The following is a 19,628-nucleotide window of genomic DNA, read 5'->3' as shown; positions in this document are numbered from 1 at the left end:
TACCTCATCAGGTGGAAAAGTCAGGGTAGTCAACCAATGTACAAAAAGCAGACAACTGATTTTAAAAAAACATAATTTATATAAGAAAAAAAACTTAACCAATGGAAAATCTCAGTTCACAACAATTTCAGAATGAATTTACCTTAAATTGCAGCATATTGTTGTCATGATATTTCACATCCAAGCGAAGTATATTGATAGGAGTAGTAGAATCCTTAGCACGGTTAGCGTAATTACCATTTCTGTTGAGGTTCACTGATAAACCTGAAGAGGTGTATGTAATTTGCCTGACAGAATAACCATTGTCAGAAGGGTAGTAACAGGATGGACCATTACCAGTGGAGACAGGCTGAAAATTCAAATATATTGTAGATCAGTAAACAGAATTTGGGAACCTGAATTTTAAACCTTATTAAAAGAGAATTCCACAAGACTCCTATTTTTAACATGAAACTATTTCATGTCGAGCTCCTTGAAAAGGTTAATGTTACTAGAGTGTTCGGCAAAGAGGAAGCGATCAATCCTTTCAACTCCATAGCATATTGCATCTATTAAAAATGCATTCATACTGTTCAGGCAAAGTTGTATGAACAATTTAGATAGAAACCCAAATCCATTCAAAATTAAGAGGGGATGGTTCGACCTCACCCTTTCAATTTCAGCCTAATTCCACAAAGATATGCAGTCTTGGGCAGCTGCTGTTCATACAATTGACACACCATTCCTCCACATGGTGCTGGGATCTCTATCCTTACTATTGGATGTCTTCAAGAGGACATCTTCAAGTGTCCCCGCCGTCTTCTTTTGGTCTTCAGAGGCATATCAGGGTGGCTGCTCCCTGAAGGCTTTTATTATTAATTAATTCTTATTATTATTCTCTAGAAAAATGTTTAAAATTCCCATCCAGGGTTATAGCCTAGTTATTGTCTAGAACTGACAGCAAATGACTTCCAGGTCCCTGCTCTAACTGAAAATGAACATCCAAAAATAATCAGTCTGTGGTTGCATCTGTTGATGTGGCTTAATGCAGTAAACTTTCACCTCTGGGTACCTAGCTTCAAACTCTTGTCTAGTTGTTCTCAAGTGAAAATAAGTTTGCTGGGCACATCCCAATTCCCAGTGGAGATTTATTCAACTGCACAATGCACAATTTGATAAGATTAAGAGTCTCTATTTTTTAAAAAAAGTCCCAGCTCAGAACAGGAATAAAATTTCATTTTACACAGAGACAGACAGGCCTTTTCAAATGTTCATCATCCCAAAGCATTTCACATAGTGATGCTGTATTACAAGTATCCAGTGTGACTGGAGGTAAACACATCAGCCATCATGGCTGTTATGTTCTCAGGAGTGGCTTGCAGTGAATATTAGACTTCAGAGCTAGAGATGCATCCAAGTTTTAAAGCATAGATTTAGATCCAGAAAAGAAAGTCACCCAAGTTTGAAGAACTTCATATCAGCTGATCCTGTCTGGATCTATTTTACAAAGAGAGATTCAAGTCATTAAATTAAAAACTGGATGAAAACTTCCTTAAAGTTCAAGGGTTTCTTCAGATCTCATGTTCCAGTAGAGCTAATTTTTAATTAGAACCTGTTTTATTGCTGACGAAGGCAGACGAAGGCAGATTGACCTGCAAAAGGCACTCTGAGCTGAAGTGCAGGGGAAGAGCTGTATGTGGAAGCTTTTATAAAGTCCTATCTATTCTGCATAATTATAAGTATTATTTGTCCCTGTCTTTTAAGAATACCACATCTTCTTCTATTTTTAATATATGTTGGTCAAATACCAGCTGTTCCAAACTGTCCTGGTTCCATTGAAGTCAACAGTGCTATGATATCACGCACGAGCTGACAATGTGGCCCCTTGTTTTAAAGAAGTCTTGTAAAAGGAGAAAATTGTCAGACTAATTCCCTTCTGAAATTGCCTTGATCCATCTTTTTCATCACAGCAAACCATAAGGAAAAAGATAAAAGTTTCTTAATTTTTTACTCTTGTTCCCTGTTAGAGAAATCATTTTTCCTCACCTTCCAGATACAGTTCAAGGCTTCACAATTCTGTTGTGTTGCGCTGGGGCTAGGGTGACAATTAAATTTTTCATTGTTATTTAACTCTTGATTCCATTCCAGTAAGTATGATTTTCCTAATTCAAGTTTAAGCCCAGTTACATGGGTAACCTGTCAAAAATTAAACAAAGAACAATTATTCAAACTGACCTCAAGCCAATGTTGTCTTCAACCCATATAGGGGCAGATCCTCACTGAGTATAAATTGTCATAGTTCTATTGACATTAACAGAACTGTGACAACATACTCCAGCTGAGGATCTACCCCATGAATACTTAGTTTATTAATATTTTTAAAATGAGTGAAAGCTAAAATTTTCAGACTTGAATTCTATAACAAGCACCTAAGTTAATACTTAAGCAAGTAAATAAAAGTGGCTCAGTACTTACAGCTTCCACTGAAGTTTATAATGAATAAAAATAAGACCACTGTTAATTAGGTGCCTAAATATGGATTTAAGGGTCTAATCATAGACACAATTAGTATAATCAATTTTGGGGCTATTTGTCTTATTTCTATCATTTTAATTTAGCACAATCACCTGTAATAGTTAAAAGATGGTGCAGAAACCAGATACACAGCAGTGGCAGGATCCTCAAGTTCCTTCATGAGATTTGTCATGAATGGCAGCTCAATGGGGTTTTAAACTGACTACTTCTTCAGCACATACACCTGCCATGTGGCCGCCACTCAGAACTCATCCTGATGAGGAGTGCTCGTGGCACTGATGCCTGAGAAGCTTTAAGAGCCACGCACATTTTAGTTTTTAAAGGGACCCTTTGAGCATGGATGTTAATGTCAAATACTGTTTACCTTGTGCAAATATGACACTCTACTCTTTAAGTCAAATCCAGCCATCTGGGGTTCATACACAACTTCTACTGGCAACTGAGAGTTGTAAGTGTGTGTCTGAGAGCAAAACTGGCATACATTTTTTATATACTTGAGCATAACACAATTGTATCTTTAAGTGCCTTAATTCTGCAACAAAATAGATTTACTATACATGATTACATCTAGGACTTCATTCTATTAACCACCTGAAAGAAAGTTTATAAAATTCTTTAAGATGGTTCTGTCCCTGAATTCAAATATTATTTACCTTATTTGAAGGATTATAGCTGATATTATGAAGAGAATTCTGCACCACACTATTTAAATACACAGTAAGAATTGTAGGTTGAAGAGGCAATCCAAAGATTTTGATTTCCTCAAACACTAAGTTGTCTGGATCGATGTAGTTCATGTGCAAAACATTCATTTTTAAACTATTCTGAAAGACAAGATATTCAGATTATATTGTCACACAGTCTGTACAGTTTACTGGAAAGAGTCATGTTTTGTTTTTCGACACAATTCTTTACAATGCAATTTATAAAATGACACACACACTTTTTTTTTCTTCCCCTTAGTATCTTCTTTAACTGGATATTTCTTAAAGACCATGGTCTATAAAGCAACATATGTTTAACATAAATAAATTTTATATTATGAACACTATGTTTCATTCTTGTAATTTGTACAATGTACTTCAATCTTATCTTTTACTTTTTTTACATTTATTTTCTTAGAAATAAGGAAAGAGCAGATGAGGGACATGAGTCACTGAAGTGTTGAGGTGGCACTCTTGACTTATATCCTATTTACTTTGATACAACAGGATTGAACCCTAGTCAGTCACAGCAGGTACCCAATTCAGAGACGTCAGTGTCTTCTGTCAGGTGCTGAGTGCTTTCAGCTTCCACTGACTGAATCACTGAATTGAAAACAAACACGAGATCTAGTGGCTTCATCATCATCTAGGTGGCTGTGGAACAACCACCAGGATAGCACTTTGGCTGTCATTGCAACCATAAAATCATAAATACACTCAGAAAAATCATTCTTGTGAAGGTTGAAATGCACTATAAATCTCAGCATCTCCAACCTCACCATGATCTGTCCATCTTTGGCTATAATACCCAACCCTCTCAGCTTCAATCCTAACCCACATATCAGATCCAGAGTATAGCCAGCTGTCTGAGTTCAGAAGGGAGGGAAAAGCCATCAATAAAACAGAGGTTCACTATTCTTTGTTTATTTAAAAAAAAACAATTAAACTTTAAAGGACCAGATTCCCACATAGCTCCATTTACTTCAAGCTCCACATTCGCTTTGGGAAAGCATACGGTGGAGAGGAGGAGAGCATTTCTGATTCGGATGTATTTACCTTGACTATGTAGGGAAAAACCCTGGTCTCATTGAAGTCAAGGGCAGAACTCTCATTACCTTCAGTGAGACCAGGATTTCACCCCTAGTTTATGTTCTGCAGCACAAATGTACTAGGGAAATGAAGATAGTTGGTGCATTCTTGAACAGGGAACTATATTTTCTTAGCAATTTACCTGTTTAATAAAATGTCAGTTATTTGTTTGTTAAAACTAGATGTTCTCCATTATTGATTGAATTGATACATGGCAGCTTTATGCAATGAATTAACCTCTCTTTATTGACTTTCAATCAGAGCAGGAAATATGCCCTTGATTACAATGTCTTTGTAAGCACAAAGAGTAAATGATTATTAAATAAATTATATTAATTACTAATAAACTTTTGATTACTTATGCAAAAACAGCAATGCTTGTGTGTGGATTCAGGGCTATGGAAGATTGATAGCCCTGAACATAAGCCTGTGGTTATGCAGTGATTCCCAGAACAGGTGCATCACAAGTAACAGAGACATTTTCCCCACAGCATCCAACAAGTGGATGACTGGAAAAAGGCTAATGTAGTGCCAATCTTTAAAAAAGGAGGATCCTGGGAACTACAGGCCAGTCAGCCTCACCTCAGTCCCTGGAAAAATCATGGAGCAGGTCCTCAAAGAATCAATCCTGAAGCACTTACATGAGAGGAAAGTGATCAGGAACAGTCAGCATGGATTCACCAAGGGAAGGTCATGCCTGACTAATCTAATCGCCCTCTATGATGAGATTACTGGTTCTGTGGATGAAGGGAAAGCAGTGGATGTATTGTATCTTGACTTTAGCAAAGCTTTTGACACTGTCTCCCACAGTATTCTTGTCAGCAAGTTAAAGAAGTACGGGCTGGATGAATGCACTATAAGGTGGGTAGAAAGTTGGCTAGATTGTCGGGCTCAACGGGTAGTGATCAATGGCTCCATGTCTAGTTGGCAGCCGGTGTCAAGTGGAGTGCCCCAGGGGTCGTCCTGGGGCCGGTTTTGTTCAATATCTTCATAAATGATCTGGAGGATGGTGTGGATTGCACTCTCAGCAAATTTGCGGATGATACTAAACTGGGAGGAGTGGTAGATACGCTGGAGGGCAGGGATAGGATACAGAGGGACCTAGACAAATTGGAGGATTGGGCCAAAAGAAATCTGATGAGGTTCAATAAGGATAAGTGCAGGGTCCTGCACTTAGGACGGAAGAACCCAATGCACAGCTACAGACTAGGGACCGAATGGCTAGGCAGCAGTTCTGCGGAAAAGGACCTAGGGGTGACAGTGGACGAGAAGCTGGATATGAGTCAGCAGTGTGCCCTTGTTGCCAAGAAGGCCAATGGCATTTTGGGATGTATAAGTAAGGGCATAGCGAGCAGATTGAGGGACGTGATCGTCCCCCTCTATTCGACATTGGTGAGGCCTCCTCTGGAGTACTGTGTCCAGTTTTGGGCCCCACACTACAAGAAGGATGTGGATAAATTGGAAAGAGTCCAGCGGAGGGCAACAAAAATGATTAGGGGTCTGGAACACATGACTTATGGGGAGAGGCTGAGGGAACTGGGATTGTTTAGTCTGCGGAAGAGAAGAATGAGGGGGTTTTGATAGCTGCTTTCAACTACCTGAGAGGTGGTTCCAGAGAGGATGGTTCTAGACTATTCTCAGTGGTGGAAGAGGACAGGAGAAGGAGTAATGGTCTCAAGTTGCAGTGGGGGAGGTTTAGGTCGGATATTAGGAAAAACTTTTTCACTAGGAGGGTGGTGAAACACTGGAATGTGTTGCCTAGGGAGGTGGTGGAATCTCCTTCCTTAGAAGTTTTTAAGGTCAGGCTTGACAAAGCCCTGGCTGGGATGATTTAATTGGGGATGGGTCCTGCTTTTGAGCAGGGGGTTGGACTAGATGACCTCCTGAGGTCCCTTCCAACCCTGATATTCTATGATTCTATGAAGTGCATCTCAGCTATGACCTGAAGGAACCAGTTACATAATTTATTCTCTGCACACATCAGGTCCTTGGCCTCTCCGCTAAGAATGCAAACAAGGCGACCACTTAGTTCACACCATAAAAAATCACCCCTAGTGCACTCTTTCTCCACTCATGTCACTTAATCAACATTAAGACATTTACACTATCACATTCCCATCAGTCAGTAGCTTTCAGTCACAACGGAGCTGTGGTAGTATCAAACAGATGACACACTAGTAAAAGGCTCTACATCCTGTTACCTGTCCCCAGAACCACTCAGTCACCAGGAAAGGATACTGTTAAATTCTATACAAGTCAGTGTCATGGTAGCTGTAATAATAATACAGACTTATTATGTGAGACAATTAGGATTTTTTTAACTTTATTCACTCTCTTTTTGAGTGAACTGAATGCAACCATTAAATAGCTGCTAAAAATTCTTGTTTAAATCTAGAAGAGACAAAAGAGACTATCAACTATCTATGTACTGACAGCCTAATTAAACTGCTGACATTCACTCCTTATAATAAAAATTAAAAATTGACACCTCTAAAATGCCAGCTCATTGGCTTCACTATACACCACTGATGTAGGGAAAATACTTTAGATTAAGAATAAGGAAAAGAAAAATGATAATCAGATCTATGAAGGTATTCACGGTTCCACTCCTATGCTTCCTGTGAATTTCCCCTCCACCAGCTGTTCCCCTGGGTGAATTTCAGCACAGTAGAGAAAGGAACACCACCTGAATTAATTCTTACCCAATCAGAATTATCTAGGTTTGGAATCCCCATGCATTGAGGGGGACAATGCTGTATACAGTAGCTCTGATCCTGGCCCCACCACTCCCTTTAAAGACCCAAGTCCAATGGAGAACGCATGAAAGGGCTTCCGTGGGGTCAAAGGAAGGAGTGAATGATGCAGTAGATGCAACATTCCTTCCCTACCCTAGTTCTTCATCCCCACAGAATGGACACATTCAGCCTTACGTGCAGACTTTATGACTCTTTTTAATGTGTAAGAAATCATAGACTTGCTGTCCTAATAAAAGTATTATTTGTTAGCAAATACATGTGGGATAGTTACATTTATTTCTACTGACAGAATATCCATCTAGAGTCTAACCCCCCCCCAAAATTATGCAGAAATAAATTAAAATACATTTTATAGAGCCAACGACTACATTTTTAATAGAACTGCATCTCCTCCCTTACTCAGGCAAAACTCCCATTGGTATGTTGAGAGCTGAAGGCAATCATCATCTTGCAGTTCTACTACTTGATAAATAGTTGTATGTCAATTTTATTATCTATCAGGAAATATGGGTGTTTTCATGATATCTAAAAGTTAGTAAAAAAACGAATGAACAAACAACAAAACATGATGCTCTGATTAACTGAAAACATTACCGATTAAAATGAACACAATGAAAATAACATTATGAAAAATTACTTACATTGGTAACTGAAAACTGGTAATGAACGTAGTTTTTAGTTTCCACTGTATCTAAAATATTGAGAGAGAAATGAACATTTTCTAAGCACAGTGCAGATATTACGCAGCATTACTGACAAGTTGAGCATAGGATTCTGTCACAATTAGAAACCAATAGACTGCTAAATTATTATTATAGTAACACCCAGAGGCCTGAGTCAAGATAGGGACACAATTGTGCTTGGTGCTGTGCAAACTGATATAAAGACAAGGAGTACTTGTGGCACCTTAGAGACTAACCAATTTATTTGAGCATGAGCTTTCGTGAGCTACAGCTCACTTCATCGGATGCATACCGTGGAAACTGCAGCAGACATTATATACACACAGAGATCATGAAACAATACCTCCTCTCACCCCACTGTCCTGCTGGTAATAGCTTATCTAAATTGATCATCAAGTTGGGCCATTTCCAGCACAAATCCAGGTTTTCTCACCCTCCACCCCCCCACACACAAACTCACTCTCCTGCTGGTAATAGCCCATCCAAAGTGACAACTCTCTTCACAATGTGCATGATAATCAAGGTGGGCCATTTCCTGCACAAATCCAGGTTCTCTCACCCCCTCACCCCCCTCCAAAAACCACACACAGTTTCCACGGTATGCATCCGATGAAGTGAGCTGTAGCTCACGGAAGCTCATGCTCAAATAAATTGGTTAGTCTCTAAGGTGCCACAAGTACTCCTTTTCTTTTTGCGAATACAGACTAACACGGCTGTTACTCTGAAACCTGATATAAAGACATAATTCCTGTCTTGCATAGCTTCCAATGAGGGACAAATGAAGATTTACTAAACTCTTTTGCACACCCTGATGTTCATGTAACTGATCCTACATTATGGGGATATTGACCTGGTTTAAACGCATGCTCTTTTTCTATTCCTTTTAAAGAGCAGAATGTTAAAGAATGATTACAGAAAAAGCTGTTGTAAAGGCAAACCTGTGGAAACATTGACTACAAAGTCATTATGCTCTAAGGCAAAGCATGCTTAAAGACAATGCTTAATTGTAAGTGGTTAAGTGCTTCACCAAATCGGGATATAAACAAGGCAGGGGTCCTGTGGGAAAAAAACAGCATGTGCAGCTGGTGCAGTGTGTAGTGTGTGTGTGTGTGTGTGTGTGTGTGCGTGTGAGTGTGTGTGTATGTACTCGCCATCTCAGTGCTGATATTCCCTAACTTTTGAGTGTTTGACTTTGCAAAAGTAATAACATTATTTGAACATTGTTCCTTGCCATGCAATTGGCATAAAGAGAGCCTAAACTTGATATTCATCTGCATTGTAAGTAAAATGCTACTTGCCAGAAGGATTGTATACACTTTCTTTTAACCTTATGTACATATTTCAAAGCTAACTCCTTGAAATATTTTGAACAATTATCTATTATCGAAAGAGTTTATCTATTATACTTATACTCTACATAATGTAGTTATGAAACAGGGAATAAAATACCTCACTGGCAGCAAATGTAAGAGTTGACTACTAAACACTTCAGTGTTGGATTTTAAAAAAAAAGACAGACATGAAGAAGGTTGTGGTTGCTAGTAAATTGTGAACAATTTCTAAGGAAGATTGCTACTCATAAGCTTTTAGGAAGACTTGTTTTAGAAAATGATCAAAAAATCATAACAGTTCATATAATTTTGTTTCTCAATATTAGTACAATAAAATCTGAGTTATTTTAGATCTTGAAAATGAACATGTTCCCTCTGTAGAAATATCAGCAACTGCCAGGGGCATCCGATATTTATTGCAGCAATTATCAGCCAAATCACAATGCTTTTTCTTTAAGGCAGCCCAGAGTTTCATGAGACTGAAAAGAGCATGGACAGTTTGAAAGGTTTTGCTTGACTCAGGATTGGTAGAGTCAAAACAATAAGAGCTGGATTCTATAAGTAGGATACGTATCTATTATTGCATAGATCTTTAAAAAACACTTTCAACAATATAAAGCAAAATCATCATACAATAATCCTTCTGAGCACAAGCAACCCCACTTTTTGGCATCCAGCTAGCACGGTGCCCTCCTACTTGAGATAGTGAAAAACTTCCCCTTACTACCCCAATTCTTCAATATCAGGACACAGAGACTCAGTATTCTGAGCTAATATTTACAGAGTACAATGTGATAGTAGGGAATTGTAGACTGGGCACTTTATACTTGAAAGGGACAGCAGTGAAACCCAGAAGAGAATCCGAGCCCTTCACAGCTCAAGTATATGAAGGAAGGCAGACCTCCTAGGACGATGGCAGTACTGTTGAATTGGGACTGAGAGAGAAGTTAGGATGATGTAGCCAGCCAAGTGTCCCACAATGGGAGAATCAGATGGGCAGCACCTTCTGGTCTTTCCTCACAATTAGGTCTGCCACTCAGTGAGAAGTTTAGGGTTAGTGTGGACCATTTGGGGACCTCTCCCATCTCCCTCTCAATTAAAAACTGATGTGTGAATAGGTGAGTTGGTGGCAGGGGAACAGTAGCAGAATCCCAGAATCTTTTTGAAGATGGTTTATTAGGGAGACTACATTTAAATTTTCTCTGAGTTCTCAAACTTGAGCACATTTATAGAGGTCAAGGATGATATATTCAACAGTTTTACAGATCAAAAGATATACACTATCTGAACATAGAGGTTAGAATGAATTTCAGTACTAGACAGTCAGTACCTGACAGAATCATAGACAGAAATCAGAATAGTTAACACGAGTAATCCTACATAACCTTCCCACCACCTTTAGATCTTAGCCCTGAAAACATTTATGTACAAGAGAAGTTCCATTTCACTCAGTGAGAATTGTGTATAAAAACACTCAAATGCACAAGTGTTTGCAGGATCAGGGCCATATTTTGCAGGACTAGAGATGAAACATAAGTGGAATGACATAGTGTAATCTATTCTTGACCACCGCGGTGGTGCTTTGACCATCTCCATTACGCATAAGTCCTTATTGTTGAGACACTTCTCGTAAAATTCCTTCTTAAATTTATCCAGCACGGCTAAATCATGCTCAAATTCTTTTGCTATTCCCTTCTCTCTATGGATAGCATGAGGCTGTTGGATTAAAAATGTAAGGTCAGAACTTCCTGAAAACCAGGTATTCTTGAAATACATTAGTTTTAATGGGCATATGCCATAAACCACAGCCTTAGCTTTTTTACATATATATAAGGTGCTACAACAGGTTACAAACAAACAATAAAAACGATCACGTCCTTAAATCTTTTTTTAATAAAAGCCTGAGTGTGCAATAAAAGGTCTTCAGGAAGTCATTTTGGAATAAATGTTTAAACTGCTTGCTGGTTTGTCTAACAAAAGTATAATAAAAAGGACAAAGGCTGGGATTGTCAAAGAAAGGATTTACGTGCCCAGATCCCATTAAATTTCAGTGGAATTTGGGTGCATAACTCCTTAGGCGCCTCTGGAAATCATAGCCAATTCAAATTCCAAACTCCTTTTATTTTCCAAATTAGCTTTAATCTCAACATTATCATGACTCATTATGGTATTTTAAAGGGATAAAACTCAGATATTTTATTTGGCTGAGTTGGCCATTTGATAGAAATGAAAACATATATAAATTATTATTTTGATTCACATTTATTAAACAAAAAACTGCTACTTTGGTGCACTTAGATCCTCCTACTTTTTGTTGTGTGTGTTTACAGTATCCAGAGCAGCTGGACCCTCAGCTGTGATTAGTGGCTACAAGTGCTACAACAACAATACAGCAACAACCCTAGAAGGCATTAAGGCTTATTAACATTATCAGTGATGAAATATTTGATTGTTTATGACAGCAAAAGCATAAAGTTCAGTACATAGGGCAAAATATCGGCTTCACTGGGTGCTCAGTACATCTGAAAATGAGGCCATTTTCAATCAAAGATGGATTTAGATGCCTCACTTTTAGCACTCAACTTTATCACTTTCCGTATTTAGCCCCATATCCAAGGGTATGTTCACAGTAATTCAGATGCGTGACTGCAGCATGTGTAGACGTACCCGAGCTAGCTTTGCATCCACTGGAGTTAATCTGGATTTACAACAGATAATTTGAGAGTAGAATTCACCTCTTAGTGTATTAAAAATATCTCAGCAATGTGGTATACAACTTTGGATTTTTTAAAGTGTTAATAAACAACAATTCTAACAAGCCTTTCAGCACCTTCACTGTGAATAGAACATTACATTTCTCCACTTGAGGTTGCATATCCAAACCCTCACTAATGTCTCACTGAACTATTCAGATGAGTAAGAATTTGCAGGACTGGGCCCCCTGGTTGTAACATATATAATTTTCAAGTTATACCACTAATTTGCTTAATATAAAATACTTGATCCATGAAACCAATGAAAAGATTAAGATCATTATTTTCAAATATACTAATACTTCAAATGTTACGGGTATCTAATGTGCCTACCTCTAGATTCTCCATCATCCCAGAATAAATCTCCAGCTGCTTGTTCCTTGTCATCTAATGCAATTATGAGTCCCATCGGATTCTTGCGGCTGTAAAATGAAAGACTTTCTCTGAAGAGTATAAAAGATATCTAGACATTGTTTATACTGATACATCTTGAAAAAATATTGATGCTACCAATTTTCATTTCCAAAAGATTCATGTTAAAAACTGAGGTTTTGTGTTTACAAAATTTTACAGATTTCCTTTCACCATTTTTTGGCTGAGAGCTTTTAATAATTTCACAACAGAACAGATTTTCTCTAAACTACTTTTCACCTGGATAAATTGCCTTTCATTTTCACGGAAATGGATGAAAATGTGTGGCAGGACTAAAAATCGTTACACAAAATTAACATGTGATTAACCAGTAATCATATTATTTCATTAATCATGAAAGTATGTCAATGCTTTCAGCTATTACCAATCTCAAAGTTTAAATACTAAACTCAATAGGACAGGCCATTTTTTCCTCTTAATTACGTGGGTATCAATCAGTTATTCCACATATACACTGAGAAAGGAATTTAGTCTAACATCCGCACTTTGTCCCACAGGCAATAATCAGTCTGAGCAACTCATCCTTCATATTCAGACAGGGCAACAAGGGATCATCCCTTTCAACAGTAGTAGAGATGGACGACAGTATTCTCCACAGTGCTGCTAATCACACATATGGGCTAGCAGGGAGTGGGACAAATTGGTGAAGACTATTTACCCCCACTTCTCTGAAGCAAAGGGGGACCTAGAGACCAGATTGAGAGTCTCTGTCTTAGTCTGGTTTCTAGTCTGTTCCTCGGGCAGCTCAACTATGTGTTGATACTTACTCATGACTTGTGACATAGCTACAATTTAACCCTGTGTGTGCAAACTGACAAGCAAACTGGGCCATATGTTTGACTGTAGAACTTCAGGACCTGATCCAAATACCACTGAAGTACTGATCCTGTACCCCTGGCTACAGTGGGACTTTAGCTTGAGTAAAGAGCGTAGGATGCAATGGACTTCAGACGTTCCCATATGATACACCCAATGGTTTGAAATCTGACAATTCTGAGCCCACTCCTGAAATCACATTACAGAGCAGTGTGATCACAGGGCTCAGCCATAAAACGTACCTGTACAATGTTGTATTAGCTGGCTGCTGAATAGGAAATATGTAGCCTCCTCTCAGATGAAGTCCTAGTTTGTCTGCTGGGAGATACATCTGTGCTTGTTGTTTTCTCCATACTTCTCTTCTACCCTAATTTATGGGAATGGAAGAGAAAATGGGTATTTTACATTACTCACTTCAGAGAATGGTTTCTCACATCCTGAGCTTCCATTCCAGTTCTCCTGATTTCTCCAGTTATAATACACAAATGTCTATTCAGACACTGTCTGCCTACTACCACAGAAAATCACCTTAGATTACAACACCAAACAAAAAAAGTTTACTTTTTGATTCCAGCACGATCAACACACAAAAGAAGGCCAATTCATCCTGGAAGGCTGAAAGTAGACACTGTCTTGTGTCAGGCATAGGGTAGAACCTTACCTTCTTCCTCCAGCCAACAGGCAAAAGAATTGGCACAGAAGTGGTTAACTTAATTTCTTTAGAAATAAGGGTAACATGCCAGTGTTTGAATGCCCAGAAAAGACTGCAATTATTATTATTATTATATTGTACTATTTATTTACTGATGGTGGTGTTCAGAGCACTGTATAGAATGTAGAAGAAACATAAACCTTGCTTAATATTTGTTACGAGCTCTCTCTTCTCCTTTCTCTCTGTCTATTCTGCCTCCTTCCCTTAATTATCTCTCTTCCATCTTCTCCTCCATTCCTCCCTTCTCTCTCTCTCTCAACTTTCTGCTTCCTTCATGTTTATCTCCTCTACCACATCTAACAATCACAACCCAATCCATAGAGGACAATGTTGAGAAGAATACACAGACATGGACTCAGCCCAGCATTATTATATGCTTTTACTTACTGTTTCATAGTCATACCATACTGCATCAGGAATATACGCTGTCACTGTTTCCACACCCTGAAATGAGAATAAAGAAACATCTTTCATATTTGAAGACAAATAAATCAAATAGTAACTAAAGCAGCATTTCCAAAGTGACAATTTCAAGCTGACAAGACAATTTCAATAATATTTGTTCTGATTTTTTGTTTATGAAGAAGGACCTTTCTCTCTAATTGTCTGATCAACGTATAAGACTTTTTTTCCACAGTATCACAGAAGTTAGAATAGAAAAAAAATGTCCTTGTTCATCCATGTGCAATGAAGATTTATGCCCTAAAGTAGGCTTATTACTGATCTATCTGGTTTCATTTTAAATGTGCCATGCAATGAGGCTTCTGTCACTTTCCTTGTAGATTATCCCACAATCCAGTAGTTGTCACTATCAGAAATGTTTCCTGATATTTAGCCTCAATTCTTCCTTTCTCTTATCCCACTTCTCCTAGTCATATCCCCTTGTACCAAACTAAATTATTTTTCTGGGGTATCTACACCGTCAGATGTTTGTAGACTATTATCATAGCTCCTTTTAAATGTTGCTTAGCCTAGCTATGCACAGTTCCTGCTTTTCACTTTTCTTCATAAATCAGTCCTCTAGCTCCTAATCAATGTTCCTTTTCTCTGAATCCCACCAACTTGTTAAAATGTTAGTAGTATGGAGGTACCGATAAATGCATACAATAATCCTAGCAAAGTCACATCAGAACCATAAAGGGACTGTTACATCACTGCTCCATGACAGGATACCTTTGTGGGGTATGCAGCCCAAAAATCACACTGGCTCATTTTGCTATCATATCATGTTGCAAACTGATGTCTTATTTGATATTCACAATTACCCCAAAGTCTCCTTTTGTGTTACTTTGTACCAGACATTTCTTTTCAGATATGCCTTGTTTTGTACATTTAACAAGTGTATTATGATAGAGCTTGAAAAACGTGATTGCCTATGTGAGACTGAGGGCCAAAGGGGAAATTTTGAATTAATGAGGGTCATCACTGCAACAGGAATAATCCATGATCTTGGTGTTCTCCAGTGAAATTACAAAGAGATGAAGAGAAGCTGCTTGTGAATTTTAGAAACATGGCTTGACAAATAATTGTATTATGTCCTGGTCCCTCTTATCTACCTGCTTGTGAATGGTCACATTCATAAGTGTTTCTGCATTAATTTAGCTATAACTTAGGTTCGCTCTACTAGGTCATGGTTCACTGGTTACTTGATGAAACTATCTGGTCAACATGTGTATGTTAGTAAACCTATTCACTCTGGTTAAAACATCTTTTTGGAGATCTGCTATCAGCTACAAGGAGAACAGCCAGAAGTCAGATGTATTCTTTGCAGCATGGAAGAATCCAAGCAGACAAATGGTCTAATGTAAAGACAATAGGGTGCCCTCCATTATATTAGCTGTTACAAATATTGGAGATATGCAGTGACGTTTAGAGGCAAAACTGAGTCCTAAATCATATGAATGTCAGTGCTCAATTAAGAGTTAATAAGATAGATTTTAATATATAATCAAACATACTGGGTCCAGTACAGGAGTGATCAGAAGACCAGGGCCCCACAAGAACTGTCGATCAATAGCCCATGTTGCTTCATCTGAATAGAACCTAAATGATGGAGAAAGTAGCAGTATTTATTTTGTTTGTTTATTGCCATAGGTAACACTATATTTCCTAGAATCGGCACAGAAGAATGGCAACACTGATCACTGGAAATTTATAACACTATACCTTGTTTTTATCTCCATATGAAGAAAATTAGCAAATGCCAGAAATACATTCCCATGTTTCCTTATTTAGTTTATAATCATATTTTTCATATATTTCCTGTTTAGAAATAGTTTGTTAAAGAATTTAAGAGCTAGGAAATGGAACTTCTAGAATGCGCAGCCAAAAAGCCATTTCCTTATTTACCACTGACATGTCATACTGTTCATAGCAGGTGTTAGAGCAAATGATAATAATTTAGGAAACTAGAAATGATCTATGATTGATCTTTCTTAAAAGCTATTGCATTATAAATGTGTATAAATATGATGTATACAATAGCATCAAACTCTGCCCCACTGAATGCCCTCTTCCCAACAAAAAATACCGTTTATGCATATTTTGATCAGTGAACTTACTCGTGAAGAAGTGGTCTCACTACCGTGTCTCCTTGTGTATGAGCTTTGTAAAAAAGGGTATAGAGGTAGGGCAGTAAAGTGTATCGAATGTTCAAGTAGTTCTTTGATGATCTCACCAAAACAGAATCTGCCCCAAACACAGCTGGATCCTGAGGCTGAAAATAAAGGTTGGATTGTTATTGTTGTCATGAAGAAGGAAACATGTTGTGGAGAACACTGTAGGCCAAATCCACTGTAAGCAGCTGCAACTCCATTGGAGTCCACATGAACAGTGACACAATGAAGTTGCAGCTGCTGCGGCCACTGGTGAACTTGGCACAGTACAGACAATTATTTCCAACGGAGGGGAATCTTTTAGAGTTAGAATTTCATTAAGACAGCCTACGAATGTAAAATTTAAACTACAATCCAGTGAACTATATAGCTCACTTCGACCAGAAAACCGAATCGAACAGAGTATTAGAATGCAGGAGACAGAATGCCTACACTATGTTAGTAGGACAACAGTTGTTTCAATGACTGAGTAAATATTAACTAAGGACAATGGAAACAATTACATTACAGTGGATTTGTTCCAGTTCTGTTGTGCTAGCGGAGACACGGAATGTTGGTAGTCTACTTGTAAGTTCATTGATGCAACAGTAGTAGGAAATTGGTAATGTAATGATAGCTTTATGGAATTTTGTAAGAGTATTAGCAACCTACCGCATAATTTTCAGCATTGTGATTTCTGCAAAATGGATAAAATGCTCCAACTTGCATCCATCGCCTGCAAAGTTCTTCTGTGACATTATCAAAGAAGCCACAAATATCTGCACCAATCTAAAAAATTATACACAAATAGTGTATGTGTCAAAAAACTGTATATACCCTATATGTATTACACAGCATACCACATCTCTTCACATATGCTTGTATACATATTTTTTAATTGGCATACTACCAATCTTACAAAGATGAGATGCAAAGTGAAAGGTATAATTTCCAGTGAATAATCAACATATCCTTAATTGTCACAATAGCAAACCTGAGAGAGGTGTTCACCATATTTCTGCCTGACATCTTTCTTCTTTCAGATCTGATCTTACTCAGACCCAAAGCTGTCAAATGGCTTCTGTTCTGAATAACACACAGCCATTATCAAAGATTATTATTTGAAGGTGGGATGTCAGGTATATCTCCTTTTAAAAAAAATGCTGTAATATTTTTCAAAGTGTCTTTTAAACTTGTTTTAATTTTATACCCCAACTGTTATAATGTAATAAAGAAACTTAAGTCCCATTTCAAACAAGACCATGTTAACACAAACTAGGTACTTTTCAGTTCTCGCAGAGTCTACATGGGGCACTTACAGAGAAACATTTTAGCGTGCACTGCAGTTCACACCCCCAGTAGTCCACACTGCAGGGCCATGTAGACGAACCCTTACATTCTTTTGCACATTGGTAGCAGTAATACGAAGTATTTTTCCAAGTAGTTCTGATGGAGCCCAACTAAGTGTGAAGGGCTCTACCTTGCACATCACCTATGAAATTAGTCCACCATCTTAAAAAAACACCTTCCTTTTCCTATTTCAGTGTGAAAGGTGCATCAGAAGGAACTAGTGGGAAATTAAAAGGGAAGAGAATGGCATGATGGGGAAAGGAGTGGCTTGGTGTTAAATACAATAATTGGAGTATTTTTGTACCTGCACACATAGGGCTTTACTGAGCAACCTGTAGTCACATCGGTCAGTTTACAGTGAATGAAGTTGACTTGTATCTAAATTGGCTATTATGATTCCCCTTCTCCCTAACCTCCATCTTGTTGTCTTTAGATCACAAGCTCCTTGGAGCACCACTCGTGAATGTTTGGAAAACATTAACACACAGTGGGTGCCACCATAAATACATGATTAAGAAATAAATAAATAACATTAAGCAGTCTACAAGATGGCAGCGCAGTACAATCACAGAAATGCAAATCCTGAAGATGGAATTTGGCCATTTCATTCATTTATAAATGAGCAATCCTATCCCACTGCCAATGCAGTGGCAAAACACTGTATAATGTCAGCTCATAGAGCTGATGACTGAAGATGAAACAATAATAAAGGGTGACAGATAGCTTGAAACATAGGGAGTAGTATACTAGATCACACCATAAGTCCATCTAGTCAGAAACCCAGCTATGGGAGTGGCCTACACCTGATACTTCAGAGGAGGGCAAAAATCAGTAACAACAGCCTCATAATTAATCCAGCCAATTGTGTAAAGCTGTACATGGCAGATGAGGGTTGTTTGTTTGTTTGTTTATTCTGGACTTCTGCAGATCACTATTTATGTTTTAAAGAACAAGGTCATGATTTATATTGGTTTTGATTAGATAACAAGCAATTAGATGAAAAGATTGCATTGTTAATTCTTAATCTGTTGCTTTGAAGGGTTATCGCAAATAACTATGTCATACATAAGGTATCCCAAAGAGGTTAAATTCCAGCATTCCTGTTATCGCCCATCTCAGATCATTCCATGTAGCAGCATTATCCCCGAGCCAATGTCCTGTGTATTTTCCTGATCCAGCAAAAGTAGACCTAGAAATCGTAAGGCTTCTTTTTCCAGGGAAAACAGCTTGTATAGCTCTGAAAATTAAATGAAACTGGAATTAATACCACATGGTAAGTGTACTTGAACTCTGATAGATTATCTGTTTTCCATATTGCTAATTAAAATTCATTAATTCATAAAAATAATAAGGCCCAGAGATGTTGTCTCACTTCCAGTTAGCCAGATATATTTTAGCTGAGCTTCTGATATTAACTCCAAATGAGCTATCTTTCTGAAACTGTTTAGCCCACTAAACTTTGGGCCAGATACTCAACTTGAATATACTGGCTTTACTTCAGTGGAGCTGCACCAATTTAGATCAGTTGAGGGTCCAACACATTAACTAGTTACCAGTTTGAGTGTAGGAATTTCAAGGGAGAAAGGAAATGTTGAAAACTTATGATTTTTTTAAACCACACTTCCTAAAGAAGCAGAGAACAAAGCACAGAGAGAGAGCTCCTCTATTCTAACACTCCACAATTCAAAATCTGTCATGCAGGACATGTGTGTCTTACTGGAAACTTTAGATGCAAAATGGGACGAGGTGAAGACAGTTATCTACCAGGATAATGGTCCATTAGGCTGTGTTAGTCAGGACTAGAACCATGGCTTTATTTGTTCTTCAAATTGAAATAAACTTGATTGAAATAGTCTTGAAATTACACCAACTTTGAAAATTGGCAGTTCACTAG

General features: G+C 38.0%; 1 protein-coding gene across 2 annotated transcripts in view; it reads right to left on the bottom strand.

The window, feature by feature from the left end:
- The window catches only part of SI (sucrase-isomaltase), a 146,978-nt gene that overhangs the window by 86,969 nt on the left and 40,381 nt on the right, over positions 1-19,628 (bottom strand). For both annotated transcript variants that reach the window (XM_075132141.1, XM_075132140.1), the window contains exons 16-26: positions 18,800-18,971; positions 17,057-17,173; positions 16,352-16,506; positions 15,749-15,833; positions 14,178-14,234; positions 13,321-13,445; positions 12,164-12,252; positions 7,705-7,754; positions 3,168-3,338; positions 2,026-2,175; positions 143-349 (exon numbers count right to left, since the gene is read on the bottom strand). In XM_075132141.1, coding sequence (XP_074988242.1) covers positions 143-349; positions 2,026-2,175; positions 3,168-3,338; positions 7,705-7,754; positions 12,164-12,252; positions 13,321-13,445; positions 14,178-14,234; positions 15,749-15,833; positions 16,352-16,506; positions 17,057-17,173; positions 18,800-18,971 — 1,378 coding nt within the window. The remainder of the gene's footprint in view (positions 1-142; positions 350-2,025; positions 2,176-3,167; positions 3,339-7,704; positions 7,755-12,163; positions 12,253-13,320; positions 13,446-14,177; positions 14,235-15,748; positions 15,834-16,351; positions 16,507-17,056; positions 17,174-18,799; positions 18,972-19,628) is intronic.

This window comes from Caretta caretta, chromosome 9 (genome assembly GCF_965140235.1).
Source record: "Caretta caretta isolate rCarCar2 chromosome 9, rCarCar1.hap1, whole genome shotgun sequence".
Taxonomy (NCBI): domain Eukaryota; kingdom Metazoa; phylum Chordata; order Testudines; family Cheloniidae; genus Caretta; species Caretta caretta.
Note: the sequence above shows the minus strand (reverse complement) of the source record. Positions and strands in the feature narration are given on the sequence as shown.